The 20,911-nt window shown below is 36.3% G+C and overlaps 1 protein-coding gene across 2 annotated transcripts in view; it reads left to right on the top strand.

The window, feature by feature from the left end:
* The window catches only part of ANO3 (anoctamin 3), a 102,999-nt gene that overhangs the window by 53,207 nt on the left and 28,881 nt on the right, over nt 1-20,911 (top strand). For both annotated transcript variants that reach the window (XM_041411573.1, XM_041411582.1), the window contains 6 exons: nt 4,453-4,605; nt 6,257-6,357; nt 10,071-10,115; nt 15,303-15,434; nt 16,720-16,826; nt 18,230-18,285. In XM_041411573.1, coding sequence (XP_041267507.1) covers nt 4,453-4,605; nt 6,257-6,357; nt 10,071-10,115; nt 15,303-15,434; nt 16,720-16,826; nt 18,230-18,285 — 594 coding nt within the window. The remainder of the gene's footprint in view (nt 1-4,452; nt 4,606-6,256; nt 6,358-10,070; nt 10,116-15,302; nt 15,435-16,719; nt 16,827-18,229; nt 18,286-20,911) is intronic.

Genomic DNA, 20,911 nt, shown 5'->3' with positions numbered 1-20,911 from the left:
TCTCACAGAAATGCGCTAGTGTGGGTAATTATGGCAGCCTGTCATGTTGTCTTTGATGCCCAGGATAGTTTGGATGTCTTTGCATATGCAAATATGTCCCCAGTTTTCTTTCCTAGGTTATTTGCACAAGAAGAACATTAAACCATTATACACTTAAAATCATCAATCTGGTTTAGAAATTAAGTAATTGAAAGGATGATTCTAGTAAATCTGTTCATGGCTTATCCATTCCTACAAACACAAAATGATCAAGTCTAACTTGGATATGTGCTTAGAAAATTTCAGATAAAGTGTTTTATTTTATAGCTTTACTAAATATTTGCATTGTACTTCCACCTTTTTTTTTTTGAGCCAAAATTCCTTTTTTCTAGGCTAAATTGATCAATTTGTACTTCCACCTTTTTTTTTTTTTTTTTTAGCCAAAATCCCTTTTTTCTAGGCTAAATTGATCAACGTGTTTTGCCTTGTGTAAATTTCAGTTGAATGATAGTGGCAGTATTTTGAATTTTACACTTTCAGACATCAAAGCAGTGTGTCATGTGATTTGTTATACTAACCACAAACTATGACGCAACCAAAATTGTTGACACATAATAAAACCAAGAAACTGCAGCGGATCTATGCTATCAAAGCTTCAGGTAATAGTTTACTCTGATGCAAGCCAGTGTATTATGATTCTGCATAATGGACAAGCTTGAGTGAAATGGTGCCTCACAGTTGAAGTTCTTCTATTTAAAGGCTTTGAAAGAACAAGGTTAAATTAAATTGTTGAGCTTGCTATCTGAACTATATTGCAATACTCTAAAAGGTTTTTTTCAAAACAAACGAGTTTTCATTTGTGTGTAAATGTAAGAAAGCTTAACAGATGGGTACTGTTTAAAAAAATCTGGAGGAGTCAGGTGATGGAGAGGATGAGAGAATTTTGATTAGTCCTTTTATACACATTTTTCAGGTGAAACAGGAAATCTTAAACAGAATAGAGGAGAGTAATGTCTTTGCACAAAATATTTTTTCTGATGCTTTTCTCCTTTTCTGATCCTTTTCTCTGTTGAAAAAGGTGAAAGAATGAATTAATGTATTGGTCTAAACCAGCAGATAAATAATAAATGATCTGTGCTTGAATGCCCACTGTACTAACAGCTGATTCCTTGTGCTAGTATAGATGATATGCCCTGACTTATATGTTTAATTGAAATTACTGCTCTCTTTCATGTTATGGAGCTCCTTCATATCAACTGAAAAAATGCAACTAAATCATCCATACAAATCAACCATATAGATTCTTTTACTGGTACTTAATTACTTAAGTAATTACTGCATTACTGCTAATATAGGTGGTCACCTTGCTTGTGAATAGCACAAAAGTGAAACTAATGGTGCCAGTAGCATTAAAGGGAATCAGTCATGAAATCGGTGTAATATAGGCCAGGTTCCCTGCATGAATGTCGTAAATGGCTTCACTAGTGCACTTCTCAACCTGTGGGGGTTGTTCTCTGAAAGTGGTCTGGGATAAACAAGGAGAGAAGATTTCTTTCTACTGTCTTCACTGCTCATTATGTCTTTAACATTGATCCCAAATAATTCTGTTTGATGTTGATGAGTATGAGGTCATATTTGGATACTGTCATTAATCTGAGGAACAAAGCATGTTTTTCTAAGACTGAATAAAATCAGATGTTTCAGTAATGAGGAAAGAAAGACTAGAAATAATAAATCAAAGAAAGGCAGTATAAGTGCATTACAAAACGTGGGTGTAATTTGCAGCATGCCTGTATAGCAATTGCATGAGCAGAAAATGTGTTAGAGAAGTTATAGATCTCCCCTTTGGGGGAGTTTTGGCCAGGCTTTTTTGTATCTTATTGTGCCTGCATCATGAACCATAAAAGCAGCCCTGGTCTGGTTTTGTAAAATAATTGTGCAGGAATCCTTCATTGTTGAAGAGCAGTTTAATTGCTTGTGTCTTGAACCTGAAAAAGTTTGTGTTTTATAAACTTGCATATTTAAACTTGCACTTTTGAACCTTCAGTCTACTACCTCACCCTCAAATCTCTGGATCTTATAGATTTAGATCATTAAATCTACAACATTATAAAAAATAATGGTTTTACTACCGTTCCCATTCAGAATTCTTAGAAGCGACGACAGACCCTATATTCAGTGCACAAACAGTATTGGTTGACACTCTTTACTACCTCAATTTGGACTTCAGATATTATTTATCTGAATGTGAAGAGATACAGTGGTGCTGGAGTGTGTTCTAAGAGGGATCCAGGGCACAAGTCTTACATGGAGCATCTGAGGCAGCTGCTGTTGTTCATCTGGAGAAAAGGAAGCTCAGGCAGGGTGTTACTGCTCTCTACAACTACCTGAAAGGAGGTTTAGCCATGGGGGCTCAGCCTCTTCCAGTAACAAGTTACAGGACAAGATAAAACATCCTCAAGTTAAACCAGGATGGGTTTAGCTTGGCTGCTAGGGGAAACTTCTTCACTGAAAGGGTGGTCAGGCATTGGAACAGGCTGCACAGGGAAGTGGAATCAGCATCCCTGGAGGTATTTAAAAGGTGTGTAATGTGACCCTTGGGGAAATGGTATAGTGCTGGGTTAATGGTTGGACTCAGTGATCTTAGAGGTCTATGATTCTAAATTGAAGCTTAATGTACTTAAATAATGTTCCCAGGTGTAAGATGATGCACTCCTTTATAACGGTAGATGGTCTGAGACAGACTGTTGTTATTTTTTATTTTGGGAATTAAAAAAGCAAAGAAAGAGAATCTTGTTAGAATGGTTTAGGTTTTGCAGACTGAGGAGTTCTCAGAAGCACTAAATGTGTAGAAAGCTGGCAGTGAGAGATGTGGGCGTAAGAAAAACATTTCACATAGAAACAAGTGAGCTGGTATCCAGTATTTATAATGCTGATATCATGCACTGATACATGGTTCTAGTTTTGAATAGAGAAAGTCCCTGTTGAGTATAACTGAGTATTGTAAATTTCGTGTCTAAATAATCCAAGTAGGATTAATTTCTAAGACCAGTGTCATCCCATTGTTCAGAAGATGCAGCATTCATACTCATTTGGACCCATTTATGATGGGTGTAATGTATACTTCTTGAAACTAATGTTCTTCTGGATGGTTTATGTTTAAATGAGTGCTGCATTCTCCAGAAGGTGATCATAGTTTCTCAGTTTACCTTTTCAGATTTCAAAGGTTTCAGGACCTGGGGATGCTGATTCAGCTGGCTGAATATGTGTGCCCAGTTGGCCAAGGAGGCCAATGGTACCTGGCCTGTATCAGAAACAGAGCAGGGCTGTGATTGTCTCTCTGTGCTCTCATTGCAAGAGAGACATCAGGGTGCTGGAGTGTGTCCAGAGAAGGGCAGTGGAGCTGTTGGGGGGGTCTAGAGAGATTAAGTTTTATGAGGAGTGTCTGGGGGTAGTGGAGTTCTTCAGTCAGAAGAGGAGTCCTCTCTAAAGCTTCCTGAAATGACATTGTAGGAAGATGGGGAAATCAGCCTCTTCTGTCAGTCAAGAGGACTAGAGGAAATGGCCTCAAATTACGCCAGGAGACACTCAGATTGGACATCAGGAACAGTTTTTTCACTGAAAGGGTGGTTAAGCATTGGAAGAGGCTGCCCTGGGAGGTGGTAGGTCACCATCTGTGGAAGTGTTCGAGACATGACTGGATGTGGCACTTAGCTCTGTGATTTAGTTGTCACAAAGTGGCGTTTGGTTGGACTCAGTGGTCTTGGAGGTCCATCCTAACCTAATAAATCTATCATTCTTTAGTCTGTCATCAGTTGGTTTGGTGTCTGTTCTGGATCATGCAAAGCACAGAATGCAAAAATAGCTCCTTAGCAGCAGCATGTAAAGCAGGGTTTTCCATATGAGGGTCAGGTAATTCCTTGTGTTTGCAAGCATGGTGGGAAGGAACTAGTCAAGATTGAAACATTGCTAACATGGCATTGAAAAAGCACTTCAACTAGACTATCCATGCAAACATTCCGATCAATACAATTTCTTTTTAAATTTTTGCATTTATTTCTGTCTTGGAGAAAATACAGGTATGTTTGTTTTATAAAGTTTGCACAGGTACAAAGCTGAGAAAATTGCTTCAATTGACTTTATTTTTTTTTTAATTCCCAATTGAAAGTAGGGATAAACAAAAGTTCATATCAATACATACCACTGAAGAATTTTAGTGGTTTTCACAGTTGAAATAACTGGAATATATAACTGCAAAGCTGTTTTATTTTCTTTTGTTCTAATTAATTTGAAATCCTGAGCAACTAATGCATATAAATTTTTTGTTCTTCTGAACTTTTTGCATATTCATCATCCTTTAGATGTGTGGCTATTTCCATGGTTTAGGAAGTGCTATGTCATATACAAATCACAGTGGGGCTCTTCATCTTTATAAATGCCATATTTAGAGTATTTTTCTTTTATGTTTGCTAGAGTGACGCCATGGCATCATCAGGACTCTTCTTCAAAGATGGCAAAAAGCGCATCGACTACATCTTGGTCTACAAGAAATCAAGTCCACAGGTAGAAAAAAGAAGCACGTTTGAGAAGAATTTGAGAGCAGAAGGGCTGATGTTAGAGCGGGAGGTGAGTCCTGTAGCTTATGTGGCATAAAAAAACCCCTTTATAATACTATCCTACTTTACTGAACTCATAAAAGATTCCAGACAAAATTACAAGCCTTTCCAGTCAGGCTGCTGCCATCATCTGCTTAACAGTATTAAACTAATAAGAATAGTTTGCTAGTGTGTGTTTAAAATGATTTGGGGACACATGCTTGTACACAGAAGTTTAGCACAGTACAGAGGGAGAAGTTCAGCTTCTTATGACTGTAGACCAGAAGCAGCTTCAGTAACCCATGTTGTTGCTGTAATACATAACCTCCATGTCTTCGAGCAGAATGCCTGGTGTTAAATGTCTCACTGTTTCTCAAGGGGTTAAGGTTGTCACTTGTGTGGTTAATCTGTGGCTAGTAGTAGTAGTATTAATAAAAAATGGAAGAAAATGAAGCCAGGGAAACATTGCTTTGCATTTTTGCTGTCTCAGGAATGACCTGCAGAACAGGTATATGTTTAGTCCATTCTGTTGTAAGCTCCTATTGTTCATGTGTCTTTTGTCTTGGTTTTTCATCTCAGTAGAGTTCTAATACGTGTTTCTGGGTTTAAGCAATGAGCTTGCAAAATAGAGCTCACAATATAGCATGTTGAATATTCATAAATAACCATCCTGACTAAAATTTGGTTTTAAGGCTTTTAAAATTGTTACAGTATGGTAGAAAAAGTATCTGGTTTTGATCCAGTTTAAATAAGTAGCCAAATCTTAGCTTTTGTCAGTTCAGAATTATTGACATTCAGAAACAAATTGTTTTATAAGAGCTGAAATATTTTGTTTTCCACGAGTATTTTATTTTATCCACATCTTTTGATAAAGTAAAATATTTGAGGTGGTAGTAGTATGGATAAAATGTAGATAAAATTGTAAACATTTTAAGTGTTATTAACCATTTAAGTACATTTTCTTTTACCTTTACTTACCAAATGTTGCATAGTCAGGTTTTTGGCAACTTTAATCAGACTTAACTCAAATACAAAAATATCTAGTTAGAAAATCTCAAGCAAATACATCTGGGAAAAGGGTGGGAACTGAAGTGTTCACAAGAGAAGGTGAATATAGAAATCTGTAAGGCTGAAACTCTTGTTTTATGTGTAAATAAATCAGTGATGAAAAACGTGTGTAGAGTACACATGGTAATTTGAACAAAAAACCATCCCAGTTCATACACATTTAAAAATTCCCAGCAGATAACTCAATTATTGAATCATTCCCTTGAGTTACCATTTTGGCAGCCTGGAGCCTTCTCTCATCTGTTCTCATGTCTCTAGCAGCTGACCACACTTCTCCTTTAATGGGAGACACAGAGAATGGTCTTCAATCTGCTTATCTAAGGTGATTTTTTTTGAGATTTAAAATTAATTCCATCCAAAAAGGTGCTGCATAAAGTCTTTACTGCAGCTCTTTCCCTACAGATTCCTTTTGTCCCACTTGTCTACACATACTACAGAGTTTGTAAGGGAAAAAGGTTACTGATTTTCCTTTGTCTAGAAGAGCACTTATTTTCAGAGTTGCATGCCCAATTCAGGCATAAAATCAGAAATTGACCCTGAAGAATGCTTCTAGAAGGGTGATTGCTGTAGGTTTAAATTATTAATATGTATTTGCATGTTACTGCTCTTTACAGCCAGCTGTTACCAACAGTGATATCATGTTTGTTAAAATTCACTGTCCGTGGGAGACATTGTGCAAATATGCAGAGAGAATGAACATCAGGATGCCTTTCAGGTATTGTGGAAACTATTTTAAGCAACCTATAATTTAGTGCTTAATACTGAAAGTTCATCACTTACTCATGTCTAAAAATGCAGTCTTCACTGCCCTGTAGCCAGGCATGCTCATATTTATTTTAGTGATATGATAGGGAGAGAGGAGAAATAAATAATAAGTTCTGTGCTTTGCTCATTTCTACACAGCACTCTGTGTTACTTGTTTTCAAACTTGCCTTCTGAATCAAATGGAACGTATGTCTTTTAGAAAACAGTAGTTCACACATTGTTTTGGATGTTCTTGGCAGAGTTTCAGATATTCTCCATCTGAGCTTGAGTATCCTCCATGATTTTAGGGTTTGTCTGGAGTCTTACTGAAAGGCAGGTGAAATGAAAGGAAGTGTCCTCTGTGTCTACAATATAACACATATTGTCACAATTTGGGTAAACTGAGGTCCAGTAGCTTTGTTTAGGCAGAATAATGGCCTGAACTGAGTTCCCTGTCTGAATGCAAAACAAATTCTATCATATTAACAAATGAATAATTATTATTAATTTGTGGGACAGGTGAATATTTTCTGCAACAACACCTGAGTCTTTAAAGGAGAAAATGTGCCTCTTCAAATTGATTAATAATGCTCTTAGAGAGAGAGAAGAGCATATAGTGTGCATTGGTTCAAGTGGTAACTAGGTGCCAACGCTGTGTGACCCATGGGAAATGCCTGTACTCCTTTCCCACTCAAACTGCCAAGTGCTCAGTCTTTTATGCTATGGCACTGTGGCTTTCTTGCATTGCTCCTAAGACAGAAGCAGTGACTGTGAATCATCATGCATCAAACCTTGCTCCGCATACACAGTTCTGTAGAGAGTTTTCACATCATCCCATTAAGCCTTTAAAGGCCTTTCCTTAAAAAAATGTTTTCTGTAATAGTCATCTTCCATATGTTTAAAAATATTATTATAGTGCTATTTGAGTTTATCTAGTTCAAAAAATGCTTGCAGTATATTGAATATAGAAGTGTTAATGTGGGTAACATAAATAATCAAAATTGCAATTAAAATTTTTTTTCTCCTTTTGATACATTAATTCACAAAATTGTGTTTTAGCAGTGGTTTGAATTCTTCATAATTTCAGTTACTTTATAGATCTATAGTGCTCTCAGGACAAAAAAGCCTGGCTTTTGCAATCCTGCTTTATTTGGAAGGCATTCTAAGTCGTGTTTGTTTGTTATATTATTAAATGCCATGTAAATATATTCTCTTAGTGTTTCCCCAAAGTGTCTTTATTCCTGGAGTGTTTCTTTGGCTTCTTTTTATCCAATTCATTTTAGTAAACCAAAAGTAGATGAAATACTAAATTTTGCCATTTCACCTTTTTTGTGGTTTTGCTGTACAATGAAATACATATATTTGGGAGGAAATTTTTCCACCTCTACCTCCATAACAGAACTGTGAGAACTAGTAAATTGGTCAACATTCCTGTGATCTTTAAAAAGATTTTAATAGGAATTTAAATGATATTGCAGCCTAGAACTTGTGTGACTATTTCAATATATTTCTTGAATTTCTGTACCTTTTAAAACAGAAGACTCAACACAATTCTCTTACAAACACAAGCTGGATGTAGCAGAATTAAAGAATGGTCTGCCCTGCTTTGCCAGCAGCCTTTCTGAAGTGTCTCTCTAAAGGAGAATGAGCAGTTTTTCATGATACCTTCCTTCTCCCTTTATAGAAGGCTGTGCTTTAGAAACTTTATAGAACTAGAGTTCACGTCTTCATCTTTGTTGATATTTGCCTGGATGGCTTTTTCATGGATGCAAAAATATAAACCTCCGCTCCTGTAACAACATCCTGGGACCACACATTTTATAATTTAATTACATATTCTGTTAAGAACATTTGTGTTTGAAGTGTTGAACTTTCTTTTTTAATGAAGTGTTTCCTACCTGGATGGTGTATATTGTTTTCCTGAAATAACCATTCAATGGACAAAGGAACCTCAAATGCTACAGTTCTCCCACAATTAGTGATTACTCAGTGACCTAGAGCATCTTCCTCCTAAAAAGTTTCAGGTCGTTTTTAGGTAGATTTAAGTAGGCCTAAGAGGAGAAGACAGTTGGACTTGATGATCTTTGTGTGTCCCTTCTTGCCTGAGATATTCTGTAATTCTAAAAAGCACATTATTTCTTGTAGGCTTTATCTGTTTCATCCGTGGTTTCTGACTAGTTCTAGTACAAAAATATGTTGAAGATGACAGATAACCTTCCCTGCAGTATTTTAGTGTAGTATACCCATTTGCTCTTGCACAGTCTTGCAAAATTTTGACTTTTAGTTATGGTCACTAAAATATACCATATATCAATATCATATATGATATGATTCTTCACACATGAAGAATTCAATTCAAACTATTTAGTTTCATTTTGCTCAATCCAGGAATCTAAACAAAATGAACAGAGTTATTATCACACAGGTTACTTCTCTCTGTTTCTGAAAAGTAAAAATACTTTTGAGATTCATCCACAACCCCAGAACTGCTTTATCTTGGCATTATAGGAAAATGTGTTGGCAGATATATAATATGTATCATATGTGTAATATAGATGGAATCTCAGTGTTTCAATTGCAGAATGAAATTTTTCTAAAATTTCAATAGACACTGTGTAGTAATAATTACTGTCTTGTATGTATGGCTGACTTTGCAGTGCTCCTTTATTTGGAAGCATGGTTTCAAACAGGGTTTGTGTGAACATCAAAGCTAGGTCATGACTGAAGTACAATTTTTTAACTTTTATGGGTATTTTTGTTAAGTATATGGTCTGCCAGTAGAAATACAATTACTGTCTGTTTCTAGAACTGAGGCAATGCTTTTATTTTGTCTACAAGTATCTTGCGATGCATAATTATTTTTGTTTGTAGTTAATAAATTATTTGTAACAGCTGAACTCATCTGTGCAAAACAGCTAAGGGTAACTAAAGGGAATTAAATAAGGGTTTTGTTAAAAAAAAAGTCTGAAAACCCTTTAATACTCTGCATTGCTTCATTTACAGTCCTGCCTAGCAGTACCAAATGTCAGGCTGCCAATAGTCTGCAGATTGGTAGATACATAATTTTCCAGTGGCCATGAATTTTCCAGGCAAGGAGTCTTTCACTCTCTTTTTAAGGTATTAATTTCAGTGGATCTTCAATGTAAGTAATATACATACTGCCCAGGTGTGCAGTTGCAGATCTTACTAACTCCTGAGGAATCTGCAATATCAAGGCTTTTGTGTGGTTGAAATGTCATGTGAAATTATAGGAGGAGGCCAGAAAAAAGCCTGAAAGCCTGAAACTAGGTGTGGAAAATATAACCATGTGGCAAATACATCTCAATTTGGTTTCAGAATAACTGTTCTCAGAAGACTTTACTGGGAATTTCTGGTCTTGTTTCTCTAAGTGTCTATAACTGGTGAAGGGTGGAGAGAAAGGAGCTGTTAAGTGACTTAATGATCAGTTATCATTATTGTCAGTAGCTACAAATCTAAAATGTCATTTTAGAGCAAACTTGAAAAATGTGAAACTGTTATTGTAATGACTTATTCTATTTCAGTTGCCTTTTTAAAGTGTTTTTTTCATATTTTTGTCTATGAAAATGCATGTTTTAAAATGTCTAGCATTGTTTTGTAACGTGCATGTCCTTTTCAACTGTCTCCTATTTGATTAATCTCTGCTGATTTTTGCTGTTCTTTCAGGAAAAAATGTTATTACACTGACTGGAGGAGCAAAACCATGGGCAGGTTGGTGGGTGATGTGTAGCTTCTAATTTTGTCAGATAGTCACCCTGCTAAAGAAAACCCATTCGCAGTTGTAAATTTATCCGTGAAACTTGGAAAATTAGATTATTTTCCTGAAAACCAAAAACATGTCAGCTCAAAGTGTTAAAATATTCATCTGCAACAAGGTGCAGTACTTTAAAGCTTTGCCAGTTCTCATTTTAGAAATGTAAAAATGTTTATGCCAGGGAAACAAACAAAAGAGACCTTATCTTAGCAGCAAGGATTTAACACCAAATTTATCTCTGGCCTTCTATCTGCTGACACTAAGGCATACCTCTTTAGCATGAAGGATACTTTTGAGTGTGTCTCTCAGATTCTGGCAGTCAGCTACTTCCTTAGATATGCAAACATATTTTTTCTCCTTTGTGTCCTCCTGATCAGGAACAAATGAATGCCACATGCTGAAGGCTGCTTTGAATTTTTGTTTGCTAGCTCACACAACTTGCAAAACTGACTTGTAGCTAGCTGCTGCTGCTGTTGGTCTTTTTGTCAGCCAGAAGAAGGGTTCAAGAGGCTGTAGGGGCAGGGGAAAGGAGTCTGGGAGTGCTAGGGAGTGAGAGTGGTGGACACTGAGTTGTAGTTACTCCCCATCGCTTAAGTCAGACATAATTAATCCCCAGCAGAAAAGATAGCTGAAAATATTTCACAGGAGGTAAATATCCTGAAAGAGTTCCCCATCACAGATTTTCTTGAGATGGATCTTGAGATGAGATCACTTTTGATTTATGTTCTCTTGTTGTCACTTTAGACAGAGCTCTCATTTCTCTGATAGAATTTAGGGAGTCTCATGATAACAGTTTCCAAGATGATCAGCTAATAACAGGAGAATGTTGGTCAAGTGAGAAAACTTTAAACATTTGAGCTGATAACATATGTTGAAGTAAACCAATTTATAACATAGATTTACAACTGCGTTTTGTCCTCTTCCCAGTTCCCATGCTTGCTCCATTTTAGCATGCATTATGAAAGGTCTAAGTGAAATGCTTTGCAATAAAATGCAGAATCAACAAGCTTTACTTCCAAATTGTCTCATTTCATCTATAATCCATCTGGTGGGTCCTGGATATTACATAAATTTTGTTTTCCTTATTTAGAAGGACAGATATCTGAAAGATGTAACTGAAATTGCACATTACCTGTGAATCGAGTAAAAAGTAATTTCCAAGCCAAATTGATTTTGTATTTGAGATAAATGCATTTATGTGGTGAGAATTAAGGGAATGAATATTTTTATGCATATATTTTCTGGCACTTTATATAATTCAGTGCACAGAGGAATTGTGTGAAACAAAAGAAATAAAGAAGCTGTATTTAAAATTGAAAGCTAAAATTGCTGACATACACGTCACATACTTTTACTTCTACAATTGTCATTGTTACCTTGTATCTTGCAGCTTTTCCAGCTTAACTGCTTCTCTGTAATTTATTTCATATCTTGTTAAAATTTCTAAGTGTAGTTTCTATGAGCTATAGTGAAGAACTATATTAAAATTCTCGTATATGAAAATATTAAGGTTATAAAGTTTCTATGATTTAAGAATACCAAGTATTCTAGTATAATTCTAGTATATTAGACCTGCTGTGACATGTACACTTCTCTAACTTCATTGAAACAGTTGTATGATAGGTATATATGTATCTATAAATGTTCTTTAAAAGGTCTGCAAAAGATTATTACATGGATTAATGAAAGGACAAGAAAAATTTAATACTTAATTTCTTTTATGTGGTATCTATGTGGTCTCTCTATTTACACACATTTAAAAAGCCCTTAACATTGTATTTAATTCTATGAAGCTTGATTGCTATCCGTAGACTCACATAGAGAAATAAATCTATCATGTTCATTATGACCAATATTTGGAAAGTCTTCTTCTTAAAGGAAAGAAATATACATGTAAATAGGGTAGGTATCAAAAATGTCTGAACACTCCGACTGAAGACTGAATAATCTAGTAAAACTGTTTTGTAATTGCTGCATTGGACCTGCTGTTTTCATGCTGGTAAATGATGAGAAGGAGAAGAAAATGAAATATAGTTGTCTTAGTATGCAGCTTCACTTTGCCCACTGTAATGATAAAATTACTTAATACTTCTAAATATAGAGAACCAAAAATGAGTTTGTTTAGCACCTGACCCGCAGTAAGTTTGCTTTACAAGAGGACTTGTAAAATCTTTGGGATTTCAGTCTGCACACTGAAGTGAAATTGTTGATATCATTGCATTAAACCAAGGTATGATCATTTTCTTTTTTTAGTGATGATTGTGTCTGTTATGTTGAATCTGTCAGCCCTAAGGTGTTTCCCATTGCAGTACATGGAAACACACTGTGCCCAGGTAACTTGGTGGCATATAGCTGACACTTCTGGCCAGCCTTGAGAGACACAAACACCAAACAAACTGCTGGGTGATGACTGCTGTCAGAGCTGCCTAACATGACTGGTGAAGCTGCTTAATTCTGGTATCTCATTCCATGAGTTCGATCAGATAATGCTAACATGATCTACACACCGTGTTCCTTTACATTGCAGTCTGTTGAGTAAACATAGTCTGCAAGGATTTTTTGGGTGAACTTGTTCTGTAAAAAAAGACGAACCAACCAAATAAATCAGAGGGGTAGGACTGAGAATGGGAGTTGAGCAAAGCTGAAATTACAAGTATCTTCATAAAATATTAAATTGTGTAGCTGAGAATGAAATGCACGTGCATTTCAGAGTGATGTCCCTTGGTCCAAGGCATGCCTGTAGCATCAACTGGAGTGGTTTCAGTAAAAGCATACCTGAAGCAGTATCCCATAACTTTACTGCACCATTCCACTAGGACATTTTTTATCTCCTTGCCTGAACTACTGACTTCCCCAGAGCAGCTCTCTCTGCTTTCACTGTCACTAAATAGGCTACATTGAACAGATTAAGTCAGCAGTCTGTTTAAACTGCTACTTTTAGCCTAGAAAGCCACTCTGAGTAAAAATTCTAATACTTAGGCCTGTGATTTAGGCAAAAAATTTGTATTTAAAGGCAAGCTCCATGAAAATTCCGTTTCTTGTTCAACAGTAAAATAACGTAAGAAAAATGTCTCTCTTGGATCTTTTTTATACATTTCTCAGTTGCAATATTCTATACTATCTAGCACTAAAGACACTACATTTTTTCTCAGAAGAGAAACTGTAAATGTAATGTGGACACAAGCATTAATTTATTCCAATGCTGCTTTTCGTGTTAAAGAAAGCAGCCATGAATTTTAAACAAGAGCTGTGTTCTTTAATTTAATATTTATCAACTTTTTTTTAGATTTTTGTATGGGAGAAGAGATCAAGGCTTTTCCCATAACCAATTTTCGAGTACTTTCATAATGAAAGAATCTGAAATTAGATGCATTGTTTTTTCTTTTCTTCCTGATGCATCTGCCTATCTTCCTCATTAAAAAAAAGGAATTCTGGATTTTGACTAAAAAGTCAGCAAGTATACAACAGAAAAAAGGGTTCAAGAGAATAAAGGGGAAACTGCCCTTATATAAACTGTACTAAGTGAGCTGCTGCTGGAACTAATAAAGATAATCCACTCACTTACTAAGGTATTATTAAGGAGACAGTTAAGGAATCCACCTGCCTGTGAACTGTATTCTGTGTTCCAGTTTCATGAACACATTATGTTCTTTGGCTTACAGTGGCTGCTGTTGAGCACAAGTGGTGAGCTTCAAGTGCAATATCAGTTACAACAGAATGTGCACTAATATCTTGCAATATATAGCCAGAAGAAAATTTTGAGAATTTTAAATATAAAATCCTTCTCCCACATTTGGCTGAAATTTCGATCTGATACTGTGTGAAATACGGTTTTCTGGTTTTGCTGATGTTGATAATAATAAGTGCATTTTCATAAGGGTTACTTTATTGCATGAGAGCAATTTACCACATCATCACATATTAGTCTTTACTATGAACATAATGAAAGTAGGTTCACTCACATTATGAAATATTATAAAGATTACGAAATATAACTTTTTCTTATGAGCATTATAAAATGTGTAGCTGTTCTGCTTAGCACATGCAATGAAGTGTTCACCTCAGAGAAAATAATTTGTTGCTTAGCTTTACACTTCTTGTAGATATAAAATATATATGCTTTATATATCATGCATACATATTCATTGAGTAGAACCTGAATTCCACTGAAAAAAATACTATTTGGGGAACGTTTTTCTCAAATTTAGACTTTTTCTGAATCTCTGATGTGCTTATTTTGTCATTATATAGCACATTTAATTTGAGATCTATTCCTTAAGTAATCGTGTTGCATTGCAGTTGAATAAGAAAAGGTGTAGGTGAGCAAGGAGGGCACAACTGAAGTGAAAATTGCTTGAAAATTAACTGCACTTGACTAGATTTACCCCTGTATAAATGATGTCCTGAAACATCTTTTAGGCAAGGTGCCAGTAGAGAAAAAAACCAAACATTTATGTTGCCAATATGTAATTTAATTGAAGATACAGCATTGATGTTCTGTTTGTGTTTTGTAGCATCAATTTTTAAGAATCTAGAGGAAGCCTTACCTAGGGAGTTTTTTTGCCTAAATGCAGCATAACCATTTTGGTGTAACATAGCCTTTATTTTATTTGATATTTAGGTGTACTGTTTCATAAGGCAATATCAGCTCTTGGATTTTTAAGAAAATTTTGTAGGGGAAAACTTTGTTGCGATCAGAAAGCCATAATCTGATCCTTAGCACTCTCAAATATGCTTAAAAATTTTATGAATTTTAGTGTCCACGTTGCCAGGCAAGAGAGTGGGGAGGAGTTTCACTTGCTTTGTTCAGTGCAGCTAGGTATGTTCTTGGCTAAAGCATAAGCATCTGCAGTTCTGCCGGATGAACTACCTTGGGAAGTTAATTTCTCCAGACTCAATACTGCAGTCCTACTTTGAGTCATAATCCCACTAATTTTAGGATGAGTTTTACTCAAATAAGGTGTTCAAGATGGATTGCAAATAAATTTGCTTTTTGAATCCTTATTTTCTTTTGTTTACTTAATGTGGAAGTTGCCTGCTTTCATTTAATTTCATTTCTAGTACAATGTCAGTAAATACGCAGTGCTGGTGATAGAAATGACAAGGAACTGAGAGCATGTAAATCTGACTTCTTCTTGTCTCAGTTTGCAGAGGAATATCAGAGAGCTGAAAAGCTGGTTGCCAAGAAATCCCATGAAGCTGGATAAGGAGGCCCTGCCTGATCTGGAGGAAACAGATTGCTACACAGCCCCCTTCAGCCGCGCTCGCATCCACCAGTGAGTGCTGGGCCGGGGAGGCAGTGCCATGGACCACAAGGGTTTTGCTTCTCACTTCTGAGCAAGTGCCAGAGAGGTAGCTGCTGACAGATGGTCACTGGAAATACCAAGTATCATGTTTGATTTTATTCTCTTAAAGTGAAAATCCGCTCTTTGTTACTTGCTATTTGATGGTCACTCAGTAACGTAATGTGAAATTTGATGGAAAGATGAATGTTGCCATTTTAGTTAGGAATTTTTTTGGCTTTTTGTTCCTTTACATTGCCAAATGCAAATACTTGCTCAAGTTTTCTGTGCTTACTTACTTTATGTAGGCAAAACCTGTTGAGATTTGGAACACCAGAAGCAAGCTAAGACCACTGATGATTTTTTTTCCCCTCTTATCAGATCTGCATTTAAAAAGATCTATTGCCTCTGAAAATACAAATATCTATACAGTGAAACTGTACGTGTTCAAATCAGCATGTTGACAATGCTATATTTAAAATGTGACATAAATTTTGTCAGTACCTATAAATTTAGGTTTTAAAATTCTGTTTCTTGATTTTAAAGTTATTTTGTGCTAACTGTTTCAGGAGAGAAAAGTTAATTTAAAGTAGAAATATGAATAAGGATAAACAGGATTTTGCCACTCAGTAAAGAATCTAAATGGTAGTGAACTGAGTTTATTTACCCCCAGAAAAATAGAGTAATTGCATTATAGTCTCAATTTTTTTCCCAGTAACTTACCATAATGCACTGGATCAGTCCCCTGGTTTTGGTGTTTTTTTCTCAATCAGCTCAGCTGATGTAATGAATTGTAGTAACATCAGTTTTGGCAGAGCTGAGGAGGAAGAAGCTCCTGCATATCACATTTCTCGTGTCCAGAATGGAGCCATCTGGCCAAGGTTGCTTTACTTGGCTCCATCCTGGGATCCTCTAAGGGAAAATGGTTCTGGAGCTGCTTCCCAAGTTTCCAGTGCGTGGATTTTATTTTTTTTTAATAGTAATTTTGGTGGTTCCACTGCTCAGACAACTGTCAGCTCATAAGTAATTTAAGGCCACCACTGTTACTGAAGATCGTTATTTAATTAATTATATCCAGAACAGAAATTAACTAGATAGTAGGATATTTTTGGTTTAATCTGTGATAAGGATAACTTTATTGGACCTGCTGTCAGCGTGTATAACCTTATGTCTAAGGAATGTAAACATCCACTAAATAATTGTAAAAAGAAAACACTTGAACAGCTATGTTTCAACGTGTCCATTGTTTTGAATATTAAGACCTTCATTATTTTAATAGTTTTACGATAAACAACAAAGACAGCTTCTTCAGCAATTCCACAAGAAGTAGAATTGTGCATCATGTGCTACAGAGAACTAAGTATGAAGATGGAAAATCCAAAATGGGTGAGAATGCTGTATTTTTTACCTAACCCAAAGCTATAAAATTTTTCATCTTTAATTGCCTGGAAAAATATAATTTGAGTAAACTCAATTTTTTCCTGTTTTTGAAATCTTTTCATTCACACAGTAACAGAGTTGAAACAATGTCCCATCATTTTCTATCTACCTAAATACCTCTGTGAAAACTTGCAATATTTTTCACTTAATTACTCATTCATTAAAATGAAATGGAGAGATTATTGTAACTTTACATTATTGAGAGCCACAGTAAGGGTTACATATACCTCAGAAAGCTGAAAATGTTTTCAAGGACTGATCCTAGTATTTCAGCTCCTATCCCTCAGTTTCAGTCCAGTAGAATCAATGTGTGCTACACTTGATTTATTTGTGGTGTCTGTGTAGCTCAGAGACAGCTGATCTAAGACTAAATTCACTTTATATCAACACTCATAATACAGTGTTAGTTTTTAGAAGGTCTGATTACCCATTTTCAATGACCAGAGGATGCTTGCATGATTTTCAATATTCTCTGCAGGAATTAAAGATTAAATATGCAGAGGCTTTCATGATTCCAATTACTGAAAACTGTTGCTTGAGTTTCTGAACAAAAGCAGTAGTAAGAAAAACTGGAAGAATAAGTGTTCATATCTAACACCTTTGCAGCTGATGATGGGAAATTTCATTATAAGATTAGTTTAGTATAATTGGTATATTTGAAGAGACAAATCTGTATTGCACCATACGTACCTGTTTCTTGGGGAAACTTTTGTCTATAGATTTGCTCTTAAAGGCTATTGAGTCTTTTTGTTGTGCCTATCAAGGGTTATTTATTTTTCTTAAATTTTTATAATATGCTGTGCTAGTACAACAAATCTGGTTTTAGGAAGACTCTAGGAACTGATCCAAAATACAGTAGTCAGTCTGGCACAGAGCACTGCTCTGATATGAAATTGTCAGCTGGCTTATATTTAAAAATACCAGGTTTTAGCTGGTAGCTAAATAGCTGCCTAATAGCTTTTAACCATGCAGGGGTTTCACTGCCTCAAGGATTGTCTGTCTGTTCCACTCTGTGTATATCAGATCATCTGGTCCCCCATAAAATCTGAGTTATGTCCTCTGAGGAATGCAGTGTGAATGTAGCTGTTTTCTCACAGTCAATCTGGTACAAGCACTCAACCCTGAGATAAAGTTTTCAGGCTTTGTTGCTTTGGCAAGTTGCTCTCCAGTTTGAGAGCCAGAAATCTGAAAGCATCAGCAGTACCTGCTGAAGTAGTTGGTGGGGTTATTGATTATCATCTTTAGCAGCATTCTTATCATTTAACACTAAGTTACATTCTTCAAATGTGACTTGAAAAATGTGTATGAAAAATTTACGTTTGAAGTAATGCTTTTTTGGGTTTTTTTAGGTATTAATAGGTTACTAAATAATGGAACATATGAAGCAGCATTTCCACCACATGAGGTAACCTGGTTAATTTGATTTTTAGTTTCATATTTGGATTAAAGCTTCCACTAGTGGTTTGGGATCTTTACTTTAATTCTGTCCTGCAAACTTTTAATTTCATATTGTAATTTGTTGATGCTTCTTCTATTTATAGCTTTTACTTTAATATTGGCTTTTAAAATTTTCTGTATTTGGATAATTTGGATATTTTAATAACATCCTGGAACATTTTCTCATTGGACTGGGATATTACAATTCTTTTCTGATTTTTATGAACTGCACATTAAGAACTCCTGTTGAGTTCTTAAGGAGAGTGTCAGTTGTTCCAAATTGTTCCAGTTAGTTGTATTAAATTATTTTTGCTTGCCACCTACAAAAGGATTTGTTTTTCTAATAGCTTGGCCACTTGATCACAGTAAAGGGGGACTTCTTAATTATTTCCTGTTTAGTATTTTCAGAATAGTTCTGGATGATTTCTAATATGTACTGAGACTGAGTATTATTTAGAGATGGTTCTCAAAAGGACTATTCAGGCTGTTGACGGAGCTGGATTTGGTTTTTGTTTTACTTGTGTTTCCCTGTTAAGTGTTTGCAGAAATCCACTGGGAAAGTCTTCATAGTAAGAAAAAACAGGGGAGTTGTGGAATCCTCAGGATCTTTCCCCCTCAGGGAGACCCCCAGGGCCCTCCCCTGAAGGGATTCACCATGGAGACCCTCTGTACCTGGGCGGACAGAAAAGACTTCCCCATGCAGTCTGGCACAGCGCTGATCCATCCCAGTTCCTTTCCCCATTTGTCCCAAGTTCTCCTGGTTTCTCCTTTCCCCGTTTCCTCACAGGCTGTGGTACCCCTTGGCTGGCCCCTTCTGCCCTCGGTGCTGCCCCCATAGTCCCCCCTATAAAAGCCTGGTGCAGAGCACATGGCCTGGTCTTCTGTCTCTGGTTCCCCTTGGTGTGTTGGAATAAACCTCGCTGGAACTGACCCTACAAAAGGCACTTCTGCCTCTCTGCCACACTAGCCATGGTCAGCGTGGTGTGTGGACTTGCCTGCCTTGCCTGAATGCTCACCCAAGCAGCTTTTCCACAGGAGATGCTCATTGGGAAATAAGATACAGGCAGCAGCAATCACCATCTAAATGGTGGTATCAGCAACCCCACTGCTGCTATACCTGACAGTGCTTTTTCCAGTAGTTTAAAAGTTTGCTAAAGACTGTAAGCCCACAAAATGAACTAAAAACCTGTGTTTGACTTAAGAGGGTTTTCAGGAAGTCTTCTAATGTTGAAAAGAAGAAGCAAGCCACACATCTTCAGTCTTTTAAATGCTCTCAGGAACATGGCAATTGCAGCTCTGAACTCTGGGTGTTTCTGTTGAATATTGAGACTTGGTTTCGAAGTCTTTACAAATGGCTGAGAGTAATTTTTTATTATTAAATACTTTAGTTTTAATAATTAATTACTAGGAATGCAGAGAAGGAGTATTTTAGATAAATAATACATCATCATTGTTAATGCTTCAGCTGTGCATTACTGACTTCAGGGAAAAGCTGGCTGTACTACCATGAAGGCCTGTGAAGCTTTCTGTGGCATCAAAGCTGTGGTGTCATATCAATTTTATACATTCCTTTGTTATGGCATAAGCTACTGTTTCCACATCTCATTCAAAATTAGTAAAATCAGTTTTAAGCCACTCTTACCTTAATTGCTCCTTGACTGATGCTAAGGACTAGTGGTGGAACACTCAATTTTTTTTTTTTCCCACATGAACAAATAAGTAAAAATTCAATCCCAGTGGGAATGCTGAGACTTGAACTCTTTTATGGATAACAGTGCAGAAAGAAGCAGGGGGGAAAAACAATGAAAACATGTAATACAGGGTAATGCTTTGCAGTAATTTATCCAGCCTGCTGTGCGAGGTTGATGTTCTCTTCCTAGGTGCTGCACAGGTCACACTCAATGTTGACATCTTTGGTATGCTGCTGTGCTGACTCTAAGGAGAAAGGAGTAGACTTGGACTCTTTGTTGTGTTGAGCTTTGGTTTTAACTCATTCTTAAGTCAGAAAATCAGCAGATTGTAACAAGTTTCTAGTGTTCTTTGAACTGCAAGGAGTGCTCAAGATTTCAAATACCTGATAAAAATCTAAATGGTTTAGTTACCTGCATCTGCCAGGGTCAAGAAGCTGTCTGATCACTGAGGTGGATGCTGGAGAACTCTGCTCTCCTCACAAGAAGTTACATGGCTCTCTTGTAGTCAACAATTGGAATAGTTTTTTTACCGTTGCTGAGTGATGGAAGTTTTTTTGGGAAAAAGTTCAACTAAGGGATATGTCCTGCTTCAGAATTGGAGCAAAATTACAAATGCAAGAGATTCTGCTCAAGATTATTCCAGCAAATATGCGTGATACCTTTTGACTGCCAAGCGTGAGGCTACACTTTTAGTCTGTTAGGTGGTCTGTAAATGTCAGACATGGCCTGGAAGGACTCCTTTTGGATCAGACTGACACTGTTTTGCTTTTAATGCCTTGAGAGTAGCTTCAAAGTAATGCCAGTTCTGTTTCCTTCATCTTAGAAAGTATGTACCACAGAAAGAATATATTTTTCTATACCTTCAACAGTAGTGAAAGAAAGTGAGAGAAAATGTCTAGGAGA

This window comes from Onychostruthus taczanowskii, unplaced genomic scaffold, assembly GCF_017590055.1.
Source record: "Onychostruthus taczanowskii isolate IOZ18803 unplaced genomic scaffold, ASM1759005v1 scaffold101, whole genome shotgun sequence".
NCBI classification, from domain to species: Eukaryota; Metazoa; Chordata; class Aves; order Passeriformes; family Passeridae; genus Onychostruthus; species Onychostruthus taczanowskii.
The sequence above is the reverse complement of the archived record's forward strand: the minus strand, read 5'-3'. Positions and strand labels throughout refer to the sequence as shown.